Source organism: Callionymus lyra, chromosome 15 (genome assembly GCF_982586985.1).
Source record: "Callionymus lyra chromosome 15, fCalLyr1.hap1.1, whole genome shotgun sequence".
In the NCBI taxonomy this organism is placed as follows: domain Eukaryota; kingdom Metazoa; phylum Chordata; class Actinopteri; order Syngnathiformes; family Callionymidae; genus Callionymus; species Callionymus lyra.
Window position 1 is genome coordinate 23,249,090 of NC_141832.1, and position 19,044 is coordinate 23,268,133.

Sequence of the window (19,044 nt, forward strand, 5' to 3'; positions counted from 1 at the left end):
ATCTTACGTTGATTAGCATAAAATAAACATTCATGAAGGCAATGAGTTTTAAAGAAAAAAAAAAGATGCATCAGAAAAGCTAATGAGCAGAAGTGTAGGCTTCAACCATCCAAGGTCACAGCAGCGAAGGAAAACGCAAATATTATTTTACTTCCACTCAGTTAAAACTTGTCAAAAAACCTTTGATACTCAAAAGCATCTGCTGCACAGATGTAAAATAGCCAAAAATCGCAGACGGGCGGACAGATGCTAGGTGACGACAGTGACCTGCCATCTTTCAGGCCAGAGGCAGACATCTGCACCGCTAGCTTCACCAAATATCACCAATGCTATTAGCACACTGTGGTTTGAGGAGAACACAACAGAGATGGGGGAGGAGTGATAAAGCACATTCGGATTTCAGTCGGTCACAGTACATGAAACGCTGAATCATCGTTTTAGTCACAACACCTGAGTGGAGCCGACATGAGCGATAACGAAGACAAAAAAGGAGAGACACCGCGAGAGCTTTTAAAACGTATTTACTGCTTAATTGTTTGTGTTCCACACTTCTTTATAAAGTCTTTCACAAACTTGACGCAGATAATCTCGAGAGCACAAACCTTTTAATCCAGCGTCAGAAGTTGAGAATGTCGCTGTGACTTTTCTTTCCAAACAGAGATTGTGACGGAAGTGGGAAGTCAACATTGAAATGATCAAGTGTATACTCTTTCGTCTGCACTAGGGTCACAGATGGAGGGGAAAATATGCTGATTTTTTATGAAAGTTCAAGTTTAAAAATATTGACCTTTTATTTCATAATCATTTCAATTTCATTTTTTTGCATAATACTGTACATCTGGGATGCTAGTATACACCCATTTCTAATGACTGTTAGAAATAATGCTTTGTTTTCATCTAATGTCTTATTTCATTATTTTATTCTGCACTGCCACCACAAAAAATCCTATGTTGCGTTTACAACACTGGCAATAAAAGTATCTGATTTCATTCATCCATCTACAGCTCATCAAAGGTGGGATCGTGGGAGCATCAGAGGTACACTTTCTTCTCCCTAAAAACTTATTCTAGCTCTGAGGTGTTCCCAGGTTAAGTAGGAGATATATCTTCTCAAACATGTCCTGGGTCTGCATGGAGGTCTCCTCCCAGTTGGATGTTCCCACAACACCTCCAGATGAAGGCAAAGAAGATGAGGAACATACGGTGATTGAAACAGAGACCTCATGACCGAGGTGGTCTGCACTGATCAACCTGTGCATCTAACACTCTGACGCCAACAAAGCCTTTTAAAGTGGGAACTGCTCAGAATTTTTTTATTCAAGCATCTGGGTTTAAAGACAAAAAGAAAAGCTGGAACTGAGCTTTCAATTCAAACATCCGACATGGACGGTGTGCAGCACCAGCGAGGCTAATTAAGTTTTGGGACCTCCTCTAAAAGCTATTAAAACTCTTTCACATCACTTTTGTTCATTTGCATAAAATCTCCGCTAAATAAAGGAGCTCTGCGGCTGCTGCTCGATGGACGGATGAGGATTGTGCTTTAGTGAGAGATGAAGTGTCAGGAGAGATCAGCAGTTCAATACACGTTAAAAGGTACAAGAAGGTGCACGGCTGAGTCAATATCATCCTTGTTGACGATAATAAGACTTAACAATGCTTGGATTCAGGGAAATATGTGACGACATGTAAATACAACCGAGTGTTGCAACACTGATGACACCATCAGGGCATGGAGCTCCTTCGACAAACAGATGATCCTGTGATGGAGAATGAGGAGTAGAATATGATGCATGTTTAAGGATCATTTGCTTTCAAAACACAAAATCATGTCCATTAGTCTTGAATATACAAGAAGGATTGGAGTATTTGTGCGTCTGTGTGTGTTGGATGATCTTGGACGTAGTATCAATTCAACAGTGAGTACACAAGCATGACAACATACTGTAGTTACACTGAAAGGCCACATGCGTGTGTTTGTTTGCATCATGTATGTCTGTGTACGTGTGATGTTTGTTATATGTGCGTATTGTGTTTTTGTTGTACTGCAAGTGCGTCTTGTGTGCGTTAATCGTGTGTGTGCATCAGTGTTATGTTTTATTATATGTGTGTGTTGTGAGTGTGTGTATGTGTGTATGTGTGTGGAAGAGCAGCAGTACTATGATGTTTTCAGGCAGTGAGGCAGAAGATCAGCTCTGAAGGTACGAGCCTCCCACGCAGGAAACATGAATCTACACACACTTGTTCAGCTTGTGTTGTTCCACCATTGTGTGTGTGTGTGTTGTTAGGTATTCCGGTAACGACAGACCCTTGACTTTGCTGCTCCACATCGATGTGGCTTTAAGAGCCTGTTACCATGGAAACAAGCAGCTGGTGCACAGGTCTGCTCCACAGACAATGGTCCCTCCTCCTCCCCTCCCTCTCTTTCTCCGTCATTCCACTTTCTGTCATTTCTTCCTGCTTTTCCGTTTACCCAATTTTCTTTCTCCTCCCTTCTTTCCTCCCATTCCTGCCTCCATTTTCATTCATGTCAGTGTTCCGTCGCCAAGGTGCATCTCTCCTCGCCCCCTCCCCCCTCACTTCATTCAGACACCCTTTTTTTTTTTTTTACCTCTCACAGCTCATTCATGTTGTCATTCCTCACCCGCCACTCATCACACAAATCCTCTTTGTCTCTCACCTTTCATCCATCTTCCTGCGCCTCATTTAAGATGCCTTCCCTCAATCGCAATCTAACCAAGACGATTCATCACAGCTTGATTTGTTTTCACAAGAGCACTTAAGGTCATTCAAGGTTGTTGTCGTCTACAGTTCTAAGCATTCGTTACACGGTCTTAAACGTACATCCTCCTGCCCGAGTCAAGAGCGGAGAGAAAAACTACTTCAAACACATATTCAGGGATGAGTTTATAGAGAGGGTGTGAGAGGGAACTAGAGCCGCGTCTGAAAGCCATTTGAAAAACAGTTGACGGATGTTCATTGTGTTCGACAGTTTCATATTTTCAGTTTTTATCAAAACTATCTATAAAACCGTATCATTTTAAGTTCAGGAGATGTTTCAGGCCCTAAGACAGAAGCTAAAAAACATTCAAATTGGAGTTTTGCAGAATCATTCTTAACTTTTACCTTAATTTAAATCGTGATATATTAAATGTACATACACAATCTTTTCTAACTTGAGAAAATCAGATAAAGACGGAAAAAATAAATCCATGAAGCATTTGACCACCTTTGAAAATATTGAAGACCCACCATTTCTGTTTAGTTTTTTCTTCATTCTGCTTATACAACTTAATTATGTACTAACCAGTTTGTGCCAAGTGATAAGCACTGCCTGTTTAAGGAAAATAATAATAATTCTACTGTTTAAAACCATATTGTTGCAAGACATTGTCAAGCTTAGTCTTTCTTTCTCTTACCTTTCCGAAGCTTCCTTTTCCCAAAACCATGAGGAAGTTGAAGTCCGACAGTTTCATGCGATCCTGGTTTCCGTTGGAGTCAAATCTGGCCGCTGCATTTGCAGATTTGCCTTCCGCGTTCTTCCCAGGACCAATTTTTGCCCTCTAGATAAAGAAAATGAGTTTTCATTAAAATTCAGGATTTCAACCTTTTATTTACAATTTCTTTCACCGAGCTGGATTTACGTGCACATTTCAAATATCCACAATTCCAAAAAGTTTATTTTATCATGGATATTCAAACAGCGGATTACTCCAAGTGAAAACTTGAGTGGATGAGTTCACTAGTAGTAGTAAAGTTAAGTCACATTCAAAGAGAAACCTTAATATCCAACATTTTCAATATTATGATTAAAAATAAATTAGATCAAATTTATGTTGGAAATTATTCTGTTTTTCATAATGATCAATATGATTCTTTAAATATTCAGGTGAAAAAAATTATATTGTTGCACAATACATGAAAACTTTTTTGTTGTTTTTTAAGTGTATCTAGGAATAACAGCTATAGCAGCACAATTCATTGAGATGTGTCACATGCTGAGGAATTGGAATAAAAGTCAGACTTTCAAATGTTCTGATGTATAACTATCGACACATGCTCAGAGGAACAGGACGTTTTATCTCCATTCAACCTCAAAACCTGAACCTTCATCCTGGATACTCTCTCTGATCTCTTGTCCCTAAAATTGGCTACACTGAGTCTGTTTAGCAAGATGTGAATGATGTGACATCACACACTGACAAAGTCATCAATGGTGGAAAACACTTCATCTCTCGTCATCTACTCTGACGCACAGGACACAATGTAACTTAACACTTAATATGGTTTATCTTTCAACTCATGAACCCTCATTGCACTTATCTACCTAGAGGGCGCTGTGGTGTATCTCACACTTATGTAAACATGTGTGTGAAGGATTAACATAGTCTGTTCTTCTAAATGACAGTTTCACCCTGGAGATTTAATGTGCATGTGTGTGTGTGCGCGTGTGTGTTACAGCACGTGCCCCCTCGAGAGCGAGTCTCACAGAACATCTGAGGACCATGACCTTGAGGAGATGGAGGGAATGGAAAACAGATAAAGTGAGAGAAGCACACAAGGGGGCGCTGAAGGTGAAGGAGGACAAAGACCCTGATAGGAGGAGAAGTAAAATCATTCATTCATATTTCTGACACACGGTGAGAGCATGAATGTTTTCTTTGCAGAGCGTGTGTTCATTTTACAATAATAGAAGTTTTCATGGATTTATTTATATTTTAGGGGCCAATCATGAATGTTGTGCAAGTTCTTAATAGGATTTTTATTCTACTGTGGTGCTTCTGTATTTTCACTGTGGTTCCATTCCAGGTCAGGTCACTTTTTAGGTTCATTAGCCGAGCTAGAAGAGTTTGATTTAAACATGTTTATTGTTCAGATGAACATAGAAGTTAAACATTTTAAACATTTAGTTCAGCTGAGAATCTAGTAGTTGTTATCATCACTGTTAATATTATTTTGATGCCATTATTAGTGACTCTGAAATGACATAGTTGATTGAAGTTGAAACCGGACGGAGATTAAACATCATAGAAAACGTTTTAATATACAAGTTTAAGAACACACACACGCACACTCACTCGCCTGCAAACGCACACGCCTGGACCAGCCATGTGCCAGACCGGATGGTACAAGAAGTGTTCCTGCCAACTGCTAACAGCTCTCCCAGAGAGCCTCTCAGACGCTCACAGATGCGTTGTGGACACACACTGGCACACACACACAATTCTCCATAACTCTGCACACCTCGAATTTCTGCCGGAGTTCCTCGTTGCCTTCCTCTCCTTCTGGAGCGACGGGAACATTGAAGTACTCGCCTTCTTCCTGAGAGAGCATCTTAAACCTGAGAAGAACAAAAAAAAAAAACATCTTCAGTGGAAAAAATTAAGGCTTTTAAGTGCAGCCATTAGCTGAAGCTGCAGACTGTAAACGCTGCAATTTGAAGCTGAAAACTCTGTAATGAGATGATTATTTACTAATTCACCGTCCTTCATGCTGGAAATGAGCCCATAAATGCTCATTTCACACATGGATACAGAGTGGACGCTCACCCGAAAATCATCTGACTTCAACCTCAGAGATGCCTTTCTAGAAGTTCATTTCACAGTCAATTATAAGCCGCGCTAATGTCTCACGTTCACTCACACAAGGGTGTATTTCAAGGCCTGCAGGATCCTAAATAACATGTTGACACACGTGAGCAAATAATCCTGAACCTGAGACATTGAGAGATCGTTCATGTCTTCATTTTTAATCACTCTAGAGAATTCACAAAGATTGTTTCATCCCCTGCTGAGATGCTGCTTGGCTGCCACCCTAGTACTTCTCTGACTTCAGCTAAAATATACAAGAGGATGAGTGATTTGTGGACTCAAACCATCTTGTAAATGTTGCACACTGCTAACATGCCAATGCTAATAAAATGGTGATTATGAGTGACTGTCTTGGCAGGCTGGTTTGTTAATTATTTTTTTTTAATTGAGTTATATCCTCATATGCATTTTTTTATTTCTCAAGGTCAAGATTTCAGCAGACCTTCAGCAGCAAAATCAATTAATACTAAAATGTTTGTTTATGCCCGTTGACAACAAAAATGTTAAGTTAAAATCCAAGCCTTGTGTCACAAGTATTGTATGTTTATTGAGCACTAATCAAGTGTCATGGAAACACACTTGAAGAGGTTTATAACGGCGTCTCTTCTCTTCCTCATCATTCTACCTCAAACGCTGGCATCTCATTAAAAGGCCTGACAAGGCAGCGTCAGCAAAATGAAAGGATGAGAGAGATAGAGAGATACAGAGACTGAGCCAGAGAGAGGTAGGAGAGAGAGAGAGAGAGAGAGAGAGAGGGGGACGAAGAAGTGCAGATAAAGAAGCTTTGGCAGAGACTCTCGTCAAAAAAAAAAGCTGCAACCAAAGAATTTCTCCAGCAGAGCATTAATGAACAAGGTAACCTTCATCCTCTTTCATTTCTGCTCGCACCATTCATCCCTCCTTTTCATCTTACCATCCGTCCACGCCTTGTTTTTGCAGCTCTGAGATCCCAAAGGACAGCGATCCCATGAAGTCATTGCGGCTGGTCAGGTCCCAGTCCCAGACCTCCACGGACAGACGCCGGTCCTTGTCGCACTCCTTCAGGTGGCTGCAGGAAGAGCAGCTCGTTCAGAACTCACTTCCTCACAATATTGAGACATCCATCGCAGAGGCCAACAATGAGGCCCATGTGATACCATCACAGGCACATTTGGAAGATCGACTGAACAAATCCATTCTTTCAGTTTGACAGTGAGGACTCTGACTTTACAGAAGTCACAGTTCACTTCCTGAGTCTCATAACTGTCAGCATGTATTTAAAAGAATGTCAAGTCTTGATAAAAGAGCATGTTTTACTTAATTGATAATATCATTTGTACAAGAACATATCATTGATTAATAATATTACATTACAATCATGCAATACATTGCAAGAATGCATTAAAAGACTTCTGGTGATATAAACCCCACAAAGACACAAGGTTAGTCAAAAACTCACAATTTAAAGGTCTCGTTCCAGGTGGGGTTCAGGCAGCATTTGATGGTCTTGGTCTTCTGTTTACTCTCGCTGCGAGGATCCGGGATCAGTTTCAGCTTCACGTAAGGGTCCGAAAGGCCATTTGGGTCCATCGGAACCAAATTCCTGGCCTCTTTGACTGAAGGAAGAAGAAAAGAAACACAAGCGACAAATGAATAATCGGTAACGAGACAAACGTGAGGATGGAACTCAGTAAGAATATCAGGAAAATTAAAAATTTACCAGGTAAACAACATGAAAAAGATCAAAGAAAAGATCCAAAAATGTTCATTAAGGATGGACATAAAAATAATGAGCGATCACATCGTTGTCAGAGAATTATCAAAAAAGGAACATGAACAAATGTGAAAAAGATCACAAATCACAAAAAATATAACATCCAACAATGGTTGATTCTCTCAATCCTGCATTTTAACATGATCTTAAACTAAAGCATACTAGTAGTAAACAAAAAAAAAAAGAAAAAGAAGGGAGACTCTTTATTAGAGAGCAGAGAGAATTTCCTGTGAAAAGAAACCGAACAATTGGAAATAACAGGAGATAATCCGACAATAAAGAGAATTGAAAACTTTTAAATTCAGAAGACCAACCAATAAGAGAAAATAAAAAGTCAAAGAGAGAATTTACATTTTAAGAAGACTAGGGGAAGTTTAGAGAGATAAGGTTCATGGAATGGGACAAGATAATCCAACACTTAACATGTATTAAAGATAGAAGATCTTAACAGTTAAGTTGATGCACAACAGACCAGTGGACTTAATAATAATATTAATAGACTGAGAAGATAAGATAATGCAACACATTGCAAAACCAGTAAAAAGCTACAGCGGTTTTATTTTTGCAGGTTAGATTATCTCTTCTGTAAGAGGAAGAAAGATGAGAATCTGACGCTATAAAGAAGAGGGAGAGAGACAATCTAATGCACTGTAGCAGCAGAGTAGAATAAAGAGTCAGTAGATTTAAACTACAGAAAACATCTTTCACTTCCAAACTAGGTGTCCTGCTGTAAATGCTGACGTGATCAGAGTGAAGCTGTCGGAGGACGAGGGAGTCGTGGTTCTGGGGGGGGTTCACCACAACAGAGAGCCGGCTTTAAACCCTCGACGGACAGGCCAGTAAATATTGCATGATGCCAGTTAAAGTGACCATCAAACGCTGGTCGAGGGAAGCCGTAAAGAGGGTAGCATGCCAAAGAGTCTCTAAGGACACTTACAGTAAATACAGGCCAGCGTGTGCACTCATGTGCGAGCGAGCGATCCGCTCAAGTTTCTCGTGCATGTGACCATGAGTGGGTACACCTACTGCGCTAATTGCAAAGAGCATTTATGGCTGCTCATGTTGAGGTGTGTGTAGAACAGGGAGTGTGTGCGTGTGCATGTGTGTGTGTGCGTGTGCGTGCATGCTTCAGAGAGTGTGGTGAGACAAGAGTGCAGGAGCAGCACAACAGAGGATGTGTGGAGCTGCGTGGGCGTTGACTGTGGACCTTCTCTCTGGTGGAGCAGTTCAACATTATTGTACAAATTCAAATATTCTCTCACAGCTCCTCCATTTAATGGCAACTAATGTGTTGATTTAAGTGTGTCTTGAATATATCTGGACCTCTATTGTACTCATCCAGATGATCAATAAAGTTCATCTATCTATCTATGTCTGTTTGTATGAAACTCTTTTAATTTACAATATTTACATTAGACAATGAGCACTGCCCACTGATAAAACTTCATTTTTCTGGAGATTAAATCTTGTTTACCATAACAACACCCACTCTGCTGTGATTTGTCAAGCATTGAGGTTTGTCATCACACACAATCAAACCGGGTTGTCTCCACCTCTGAAGGGACTTTATAAACATAGCGAGGCATGGTTAGAGTTGGCTGGAGGAGGTTGGAAGCCCCTTATTACATCAAAATGAACTCCAATCTCATAACGGGTGGAGAACTTTATAAAGTAATACTTCAAAATACAGTCATGATAAGAGACATACTTTACCCTTAAAATAATTCTTCATTTCACACTGTTTTATTCTTGATACATTTGCACTGCTACATCACCGCCTCCAGTCTGCTATCAAGTTCAGCAACTCTTTGGATCTCACCTCCATAACTCCTCCAACATCAAGTCTCTCTGCTGAGTCAGAGTAATCTCACAAAGAGGAACTCATCCACTATATTCACGTTTTCACATACTCTACTGCTACATTTGTTTTCATCTTACGTTTGTATTTTTTTGCCAAACTTGTCTAACTGACACTTGAGCTCTACATACATGCATTGACAAAAGTCACATCGTTTCTGATGTCACACTGAAAGAATCATCGTTCTGCTTAATGGCCACTTGTTTTGTTCCGTCTTCTAAATCAGTGTTTTTTTTCACTAGAATCATGCATGAGAAACAGAAAGAAACTCAAAACTTACTTTGTTACTTAAGATCAAGTTTTTACATTTATCAATGTCAGACTTTTACTACACGTTAAACTGAATTACGTTGACAAATCTCTTGAAGGTGGATATCTCATGCACTTTTTATATAAACGTCTGACGCCACCTTGAGGAAAAAGGGTGAACCAAATTTCTAAAGTTTTAATTTATTTACTCATTTTTAACTCATCATATATTCTTTTCCATGTACTTAGTGGCATAACAGAATTGGGTGGAGACCGGGGACACTCTGGACAGGTCCAAAAACAGACAACCAAGCACAAGCAGTTTAGAGCAGCAGTGGGCAAAATAAAGGCCCAAATACATGATTGACTATTTGAGTGAGTCTCCTACAGGAAGTCAGAAGAAATGAATTAGTAGAAGCAGTAATAGTGGGAAGAAAAAAATAAAAGAAAGAAAACTTGAGTGCTGTTATTAAGAATTTCAAAAAGTGTTCCCAAGTGTCAATTTATATATATATATTTTATTCTCCGCTATTGTCTGTCTTTGTGAAGAATTAAGTTACTGTTGAATAACAATTAATTAATTTTTACCTGAATTTAAACCATTGTGAATATGTATTTTCTATCAAGCAAAAGTATCTTCAATTTTTGAAGAAAAGGCAATTGAATATTTGAATTAGTAAAAAAAAAAAATTGAAGATACTTTTGCTTGATAGAAAATACATATTCACAATGGTTTAAATTCAGGTAAAAATTAATTAATTGTTATTCAACAGTAACTTAATTCTTCACAAAGACAGACAATAGCGGAGAATAAAAATAAATCGAGGGAAAACGACTTTTCAAGTTGTACCTGAAAAAACATTATAGTGAACTTGGACCAATAGACTTGCCATAGACGAGACCATTTCTTGCACTACTAGCTATTCACCACAAGATGGAGACAAATGACAGCGTCTTGTTGACCAAACGGCTTGATGACGTAACGAGCCGTCAAGCTTCTCACTTACTGGTGACAGTGAGAACGTTGGTCTTGATCTCGGCGGTGATCTGGATCCGACCCCTCCTCTCTGTGTGGTCGGTGCCACAGAGGCTTGGCACGTTGGCCACACAGCGCTTGTGGATGTTCATCATGCAGTCTGCAACGATACATGATATCTCATCACATACATCTACATCAATTCAACTTCCACATGTGTCGTGAGAACGCACGGTCGCATCTCATGCCCTGGTGCAGGAGTCCGTACAGCAGAGAGCCACAGTGGTCGCAGAACGTCGGGCTGGAGTAGGTGTGAATCTTGAACTTGTGCTTCGCCCTCGGATCCTGCAGAGGAACAACAATCGCACATTTTAACATGAAAGTTGACTTTCACTGGTGATGTGTGTGTGTGTGCACATTGATGTGTGAGTGAGGCTGTGTAGGTGTGAGAGTAACTAGTAACTATGAGGCATTAACATTTAAGGTGCAAGAGATCCTTAAAGTGTAAGAATCGCTTTAGGCATGAAACAACAAGTGTCAGAGTGCTGTGGAATAAATTTAAATCTATTAATATTTTCTTACACACTACTTCATTTTATCGATTTCTTTTTTAATAATTTGAAAGCCAAAAAAATGTATTTTTTTCAATTTAGTACATTTTTTTTTATTGTAGTTCCTTTATGTTTTTTTCGATAAGGATGTTTAAAATAATCAGATATTTTTAATATACAGAATTTTTCCGCAGCTAAAGTCACAATGAAATCCAGTGAGATCCTGTCAAGGACTGAGGACAAGAGGATACAGTGGACGTAATCAGCTTTTAAAAGTGGATTTCTGGATCAAGTATCCAATTTACTGCAGTATAATGTATCGCTGCCCCTGTATCGGGAAACATATCGCTATATCCTTGCAAATACACAACCCTGATTAGAAGTGTGTAAAAGTGATGAAAGTCATCGGGGGGATGAGAATCAGTGTGTAAGAGTGAAATTAAGTGTGGAAGGTAGTTTGGAAGTAAAACAGTGTCCAAATTTACCAAGAGTGATTGAGAGAGTGACTGATGTGCCGCGAGCGGACATGTGCATAGAGGGAGAGTGTGGGAGTGAATGTGGGAGTAAGATTGCCTGATTTCAGGTGTGGAGTGGGAGGGAGTGAGGTAGAGTGAGGCGCATGAAAGACTTGCATAAACTAGGTGTGGCTGACGGTTGAAGTGACAAGAAGAGAGAAGATGTGCATCAGTGACTGTAATAAAGGAGTGAGTAAGAATGTCGGATTAAACAAACTTGTTTAACTTCGCACACTGATGCAGAAAATCTGTTCTTTTTCCAGATGGTTGCGATCATGTGTATCTCTGGTTACACACCAGCAGACACAGGAGATGCTGTTCACGCCACAAAGATGAAGAATTATGTAACTCAGAACACATTTGACTTCAGTCACTGTGATCTCTGATGTCTGAGTCTGACAACGGTCTCCTCCGGACGCAAATGTTTCGTCACAAATGTGTGTTTTCCACAAGCATCGATGAGGGTGTCACAGATTTATTCTGTCTCTCCTTACCCCATTTCAAAACTGACTGTACATGTTGATGTGTCCTCGGAAGAGGAGGTGAAGAAGAAAGTGAGGTCGTTCTTATATGCTACATTGATTAGCAATAGCAGCATTAACAGCAGCCCTTACGTGATGTTTAGAAAGTTTGTTGACTCAGTTACTCGGGAGACGATTGTTTGTGTGACATGTGATGCCATTGTTTGGAACGTGTTCTTCAATCTATTATTATTCCTGCCAAAAACATCAATCAACAGCCCACGCTGCTGAACACACACACATTTATGTCAACTATGTTTGAGTGACAGACATTTTAATTAACAACTGAAGACAGAAGATATAAAAGATTTATATATATATATACATACACACATTAAATTATTTTTTTATTGGAACATCGGTTTGTATTATTATTTTTAATAAGGTCAGTCTTGCAGGTTTTGTCCAGACCATTAAATCAAATACATACTTGTAACATCTGGAGTTTTCTAATTGCTGTATAATATTTATCTAAACCAGGTTCATCGTTTCACGTCAAAAGCCTATTTTTCCAGTTAATATAAGAAGATATGTAGCATTATTTTTTAATTCAAACGGCAGAACATGTATACATTTTTCTACATTAACAACTAAAAATAAAAACGTGCATAGTTCTTTTCTTATTTAGTTGAAAAAAAAATATTCCTTTTTTAAATCTTTTTTACTACAATATTATTACATTAAATCTTCATATTTAAAGAAGTTTTCTGAACTTCTTGCATATTAATTGATTGCCTTGAATAGAACAATCAACTTAAACACATTGAAAAGACCCACGTCACCACAACCTTCCTCCTGAGGAAGTGCAACACATCTTTCTTAATCTTTTTGTTCAAAAAAATTCCAAGAAGTATTAGAAATCTGGTTTTAGACATGGATCAACACATGAATGAACAGAGACAGAGAAGACGAGTGTCAGGTCTCCTCAAGTGTGTGTCAGACGTTTCATATATTGGACTAAAGTGGATCAAGATCATTCGGAACAACACAATATTCATCACTTAACTCGATGTAATTCTGTGTGTCCGTCACTCAACAGACAGAAATGTAGGTTTCATTAGATGCTCTTATCCCAGAGGAAACTCGAGCAATTAGCCCAGCGCTATAATTGACTGTTAACCACGCACACCTGAACCTCGGAGCCATATAGTGGCTGGTAAATCAGGAAGATGACACAACACTTGACTTCCTGCTCTAAACATCCATCAGCTGTCCTTGACCCCACAGGACCCGTCACATGCTGGACCAAGATATGATTTAACCAGTTTAGGACAGAATAAGAAAAACATAAAACAAACAATTAATACTTTCAACACCTAAACATACTGAGAGAAAAAAAAAAAATATATTTTTAAACAAGGTCAATCTGACCTCAGAGACGAACAATATTAGAGTATTGTAATAATTTCCTTCAGCACCTATGATTCAAAAATGATTACAAATAAAAGGGTAACGATAACTAACAATAAATCTGTCATCTATATATAGTGTTTTATACTGCTAATAATGAATAATGAAATGTAGCTCTAGCAACATGTGGCTGATTAAAGATATGTTGGGCTGTGAGTGAACAAGGGGAGGTGAATTTGATATTTCTATTCAAATTCTCCCTCTCCCCTCCACTTAGTTAATTTAAAAGATTAAAAGTAAAACAGAGAAAAAAACCTTGAAACTATAGAACTTGCTGAAAGATCATAGCTCTCACAACCTTATATTTATTATTTTCTTTTAAAACTTGTATATGTGTATGCATGTCCTGTTTTACACGAGATTTTATAAAAATATATAAATAATTTTCTCATTTAAATGTCATGTAAAATGTAACATGTCATTTGGTTCGTATAAATCGGAGGAATTCATTTGTTTTTCTTCTTTGTTTAGGAACAGGCAGCAGACAACTGTTGTTTATTACTGCCACGTTAAGAATGCGCTTTACATGCATTGCATTGTGGGTGATGTACAGCTCTGGAGTGAAAATCAAGGCTTACTCGCTCCCTTTGCCTCATTGTATAAACAAAGCGGGCGTGATTAGAGCTGGTTGGAGGAGGAGTGAACCCCATTATTACATCATAGTAGACTCTGAAATCTCAGCGAACGAGAGGTTACGGGGCAGACTCGGGAGAACTTTATAGAGTAATAACTTGAAAACATGGTCATGATGAGGGACTTACTGCATCTTGGAGAGGAAGACTTGTGACATGCGAGTCGGCAGAGTTGTATGTGTACCATTATTTAAGAAAACTGAATAACAGTTGGTTAATATTGATTTTTTTTTTTATATAGAGGATTTAGGTTTACAAAGAGACGAGCAACAGCTCAAAAAGCTCATGTATCAGTAGTTCTGTCAGAAGAGATTACACTTTAAAATATGCCTGGAACTGTCTTCTGAATGAAATGACACTTTGTCACTGCTGAAATCTGCTGTCAAAAAAGCAGTGATGGGCTGTAATAACTGCACACAGCCACTAGGAGCAGTCATTTCCAGATGTGACCAACGTTTGCTCCACATTGTCCAGTATCCAAATATCCATACATCTATCCCTAGTCGCCGCTATATTTAAACGTAGTTTGCTGCCACCTACAGTCCCGCTGTGTAGGAAGTGAGGTCATAAGGACGTGAACTCATTAAGAGTATGACTCGGTGGGAGTGCTGAGACCCCGTAATTAAATGCAAGCCACCCCAGAGCGGAGCGGCCTTTAAATAGAAGTGTGTGCAGGAGGAAGAGGTGAAGTGGGAGAAGCAGGTGGGATTGAAGAGACGCCGGTTCATCATGCGTCAGCCATCTTGATTTTCAAATGAGAAAACGTGTAAGATACGATCAAAGATAAAATAATAATTTATGTTTCAATGTCATTGTGGATACAAAACATTTTAATTACAGGAAGTTGTTGGATGTTTGGAAATAAAGTCCTCATTAAAACGATCGTCAGTAAAAAAAAAAAAGGCTCCCAAAGTGGTACCGCACCAGTAGAAGGTTTAGGCATTTGTGTTGACCTGCTTCAGCAAAGTTAAATGTACATTTACTTGAGAACAGGAGAGTATTAAGCACCTTGCATTTGTTCCTTTATTCTATTGACTTGACTTCCTCTCCTGGTGTGAACTCAAATGACACGTGTGCAACCATCCATGACAAGATAAAATGACTGACTGATGTCTTTTAGGCAGTGCTAGACTCTGATGTTGGTCAAAATGAATTGAAAAGCACTGATCACATGTGACTGAAATCACTTTTGGTGACATTACTGCGTTTTAACTCTGCTCTGCAGTGAAGACGTCATACTCACGTCCGAGTCGGGTCCTTTATCGGCACCTGGACACTGGAATGTGACAAACTCATGGCAGCGTTTGTGAACCACGAAACAACACACTGTGGAGAGAAGACAGAGAATCTTTAGCAACTAGACTCATAAGAAAAATGTCATGATTTGAAATGTCAAACTAAAAGCACTATCAGGTTTGCTTGACTTTGGTCAGCTGACCTGTAGATGAGAACACAAGAGCACGTGAATGTTTATGTGCAGCATAGACAGACGCAGCCATTCCATCTTCACCATCACCCACTCGCTACTTATTGTTGTTTACTTACAGTCCGACTCTGAGGTTAACAGCTTTGAAATGTCTGGATTTCTTTAGTAAAACCTACATCTTCGAATGATTCAACAGAATAAAGTGTGTAAACACACACAGAAGCTGAAATGCTCATCACAAACTGACTTTATATCTTAAATAAAATACAAAAGAACAACATGCAGCATTAAACTTGTTTTTCTGAATGAAATTTAACTCCTTTTTTTTTTAAACTATAACGACTTTTATTTTTTATTTAACAACTATAAAAAGTATGTCTTGCAAATGAGGAAATCTTCCTTATTCAAGTTACACTTGTGAAATTCATCCATATTGATCAGTAGTCTACAAGATAAAATAACACAATTTGCTGAGCAATTTGGAAGTCTATAGGACAGCAGTTTTAAACAACAATAAGTCAACATCTTCAAGCAATCTATGTTTCCTGATATTGTCCTTCATTGATCAGCTTGTGTCGTTGTGTCCCTGAGCAAGACACTTTACCCTGATTGCTCCTGATGGTGAACTTGGCACAAGTGTGCAGCCTACTCCCATCAGTATGTGTGAATGGCTGTAAAAAGCACTACCGAATTTCCCGTCGCGGGACTAATAAGGGATTCTAAAAAATAAATAAATAAATAAATAAAAAGGTCAACACAAACTGTGATCTTTTTTGAGCCAATTAACCAATGGGTCACATCAAATTACTTGGCGGCTCGCGTTGAGTTTAAAACATGTGCTATAAGAGATTAGGATCAGGCACATGCACAGACACACCATGTCCTATATATATAGTATCTAAAAAATATATATATATATATAGATTCATCTTCACCAAGATTAGTTTATAATGAACGATAGAAAATTTGGATTTGAATTAATTTTAATACAATTTAAAGTTTGTCTGAACATTGCTGCTGTTGTGGTGATCCACGTACAAACACACACAGTACTTGACTCCCACACAATATCCTCTCTTTGGTCACACCGCCCACTCACTGCAACGATACAACACACACTCAATCCTGCAGCCCACTCTTCAGCACTGTGAATCAAGTGAAGGTGCAGATGTAGCAGAGCAACAGAGGGTGCTGCCTGCACATATTGCTGGAGGTAGGTCTTCTTCTGGAGTTCTGCAGACGCCAAATCCCAAACCAAAACACAAACGCAACCCATGTCAAAACAACAAATCACCATGTTCAAGCAGATGATATATTTAAACCTCACGTAAACTCACTGAAGTACAAAATAATTCAAATATCCTTATTTTACCCACCTTTCATGTACTCACTATGAACATTTCAGCTCTTATAAAAGTAGGTTTTCTTATTTAAAAAATATAAGTTATGCCTGTCCCTTTGTGACATCACAGACAGTAGCTGACACCAATCATACTCTTGCAAGAGCCAAGGCCTCAAACAGGGATCACAAAAAAGAATACGATTAATTTGCCATTTTTGTGGTTAGAAAGTCTTCATTTAAGAGCTAGAGAAATTGTGATAAATTATGTCATGAGTGGTATAGGCAGAAGTGTTTAATTTTGGATTTATTCATGAATTAACTTCTCTGTCACCAGCCTGTGATGGACAAATGTGGATGATTAGTGACGTACGACTCACACTAACAGAATAAAGTGGATGGAGAGATGCAACTGATGCATGGACGACTCCACACAAACCAACAACTTTGCGATTTCATCAGCAAAACAATATTCTTTTGCTGATAACTAATGTTTTATGCTGAAATATTTGTCATACCTGTTGCATCTCCTGGGGTTTCAGATCTAGGCTGAGGTGACCCAGAACACACTTCACAGTCTGAAGTCAGGAGGCTTCAGATTCCAGTCCAAGTCTGACATAAATCAAGCCTCTGGTGTTCCCTGAGAGGATCGCTGACACCCTGCCCTCTCCTTCTTTCCTCCCCTGTGACCTCGCACTGGCCTCTTTATACTGATCCCATCACGGCCACACTCTTGTGTGTCTGGCACCCCGCCCGTTTGCGTTTATTATTCATCACAAACATTAAATATCCATGCACACCCTCCAGCAGCTAAATGCCCGTTAACACGCTCCACAGCCAAACACATTGTTGTTTCTATATGCGGCTTCAACATGTGCGTTACTCCACACACAGGTATGCAGACGCAAGCTTTAAATTTCACCTGGATTCAGTCCACACCTCGTCAGTCCTTGCCCTGATTTCCTCTACCCATGTCAGTACTTCTGCCCAACATCAAGCCAAAGCCGTATTTCCATTTACTAGTGTGAACCAGTGATACAGTGGGGGAAAAAGAAAAGTAATTTTCATGAGCCCCTGACTCAAGAGACGACACGTCTCTGCCTGCAGGAGACCTCCAGAGACTCCAGGTTCAGTCCTAGTCTGACACAACGATGACAGCAACCGTTTCCATGACAATCCTTCACAAAAAAAAAAGAAAATACTACAAAGTTCTTTCAACCTCTTTTTTTTACTGTCTTCAGATAAAGATACACCTGCTAGGTCCATCTGTGTTTTCCATCAACAGCTTGTCGTTACCACAACAAACGAAAAGAATCATGTTCATTTTCAGTAAAAATTAAACATTTCCACACACTCCAGGTTCAGTGTAAGTGAAAGAAATTCGAATTTTACCAAAATTAAGTGCCTGACGTTACATGTTATTAATCAATAAAACACAGTTAACGGCCACCACTGCCTCAGACTCAACAGTCCCAGCAATCAAACTTCAGTTGGAGGATTACATAAGGAACAAAGAGCCACTTGGTTTACATAATGTCTCTTTCATCCGCAGCCCCCTCTTCGCCCTCCACAACATACTCATCTCCAGGATTGTTGGCAGAATCTTGTTCGTTCTCTAATGAGCATGAATGTGAGCTCACAACAGCGACACACGGCCCAGATTCAGACACCTAGAGAACAGCCTTGATGTTTCAGCACGTCAACTGTACACGTTGCTGCCATCCATCCACACGCATGTTACGCTCATTTTATAAACACAACTCTTGACAACTATAGCAATATCTGAAGAGTCTTTAAAACTCAGTCCAAAGCATTTCATTATTTTTTAATATTTTAAGTTCAATAATAAAAATATACATTTTCTAAATTCTATATTTTTGAATTCTTAGCCTATTAAATTCAATACTAGATAATTCCCCACAAGTAAATTGTTAGAGTGGGCTGTGAGCTTGTGACGAAAAAAGGACGAAATTTTCAAGAGTCAAATCCCACGTTGATAATTTGGATTTTTTTTTAGCTCATTTTAGAGTTTGATGGTGTTACTATGTGAACCTATTCAAGAGCAGGAGATTTTTGAAAAACATTTTGCGATTTTTCTTTTTACCTTGTCCCATTTATTCCTTATAGGAAATTCATCAAAAATGATTGATATTCTGTGCGGGTTCAGTCAAGCCACACATTTTGATGTATTTTTTTTATGCACTCAATGGGGCAGAAGTGAAAAGT

General features: G+C 39.0%; 1 protein-coding gene across 2 annotated transcripts in view; it reads right to left on the reverse strand.

Moving 5' to 3' along the window:
• LOC148065417 (protein kinase C beta type-like) overlaps positions 1 to 19,044 on the reverse strand; it is a 48,868-nt gene that overhangs the window by 16,778 nt on the left and 13,046 nt on the right. For both annotated transcript variants that reach the window (XM_087809121.1, XM_087809120.1), the window contains exons 3-9: positions 15,297 to 15,379; positions 10,658 to 10,769; positions 10,456 to 10,584; positions 7,027 to 7,183; positions 6,502 to 6,636; positions 5,242 to 5,338; positions 3,417 to 3,560 (exon numbers count right to left, since the gene is read on the reverse strand). In XM_087809121.1, coding sequence (XP_087665247.1) covers positions 3,417 to 3,560; positions 5,242 to 5,338; positions 6,502 to 6,636; positions 7,027 to 7,183; positions 10,456 to 10,584; positions 10,658 to 10,769; positions 15,297 to 15,379 — 857 coding nt within the window. The remainder of the gene's footprint in view (positions 1 to 3,416; positions 3,561 to 5,241; positions 5,339 to 6,501; positions 6,637 to 7,026; positions 7,184 to 10,455; positions 10,585 to 10,657; positions 10,770 to 15,296; positions 15,380 to 19,044) is intronic.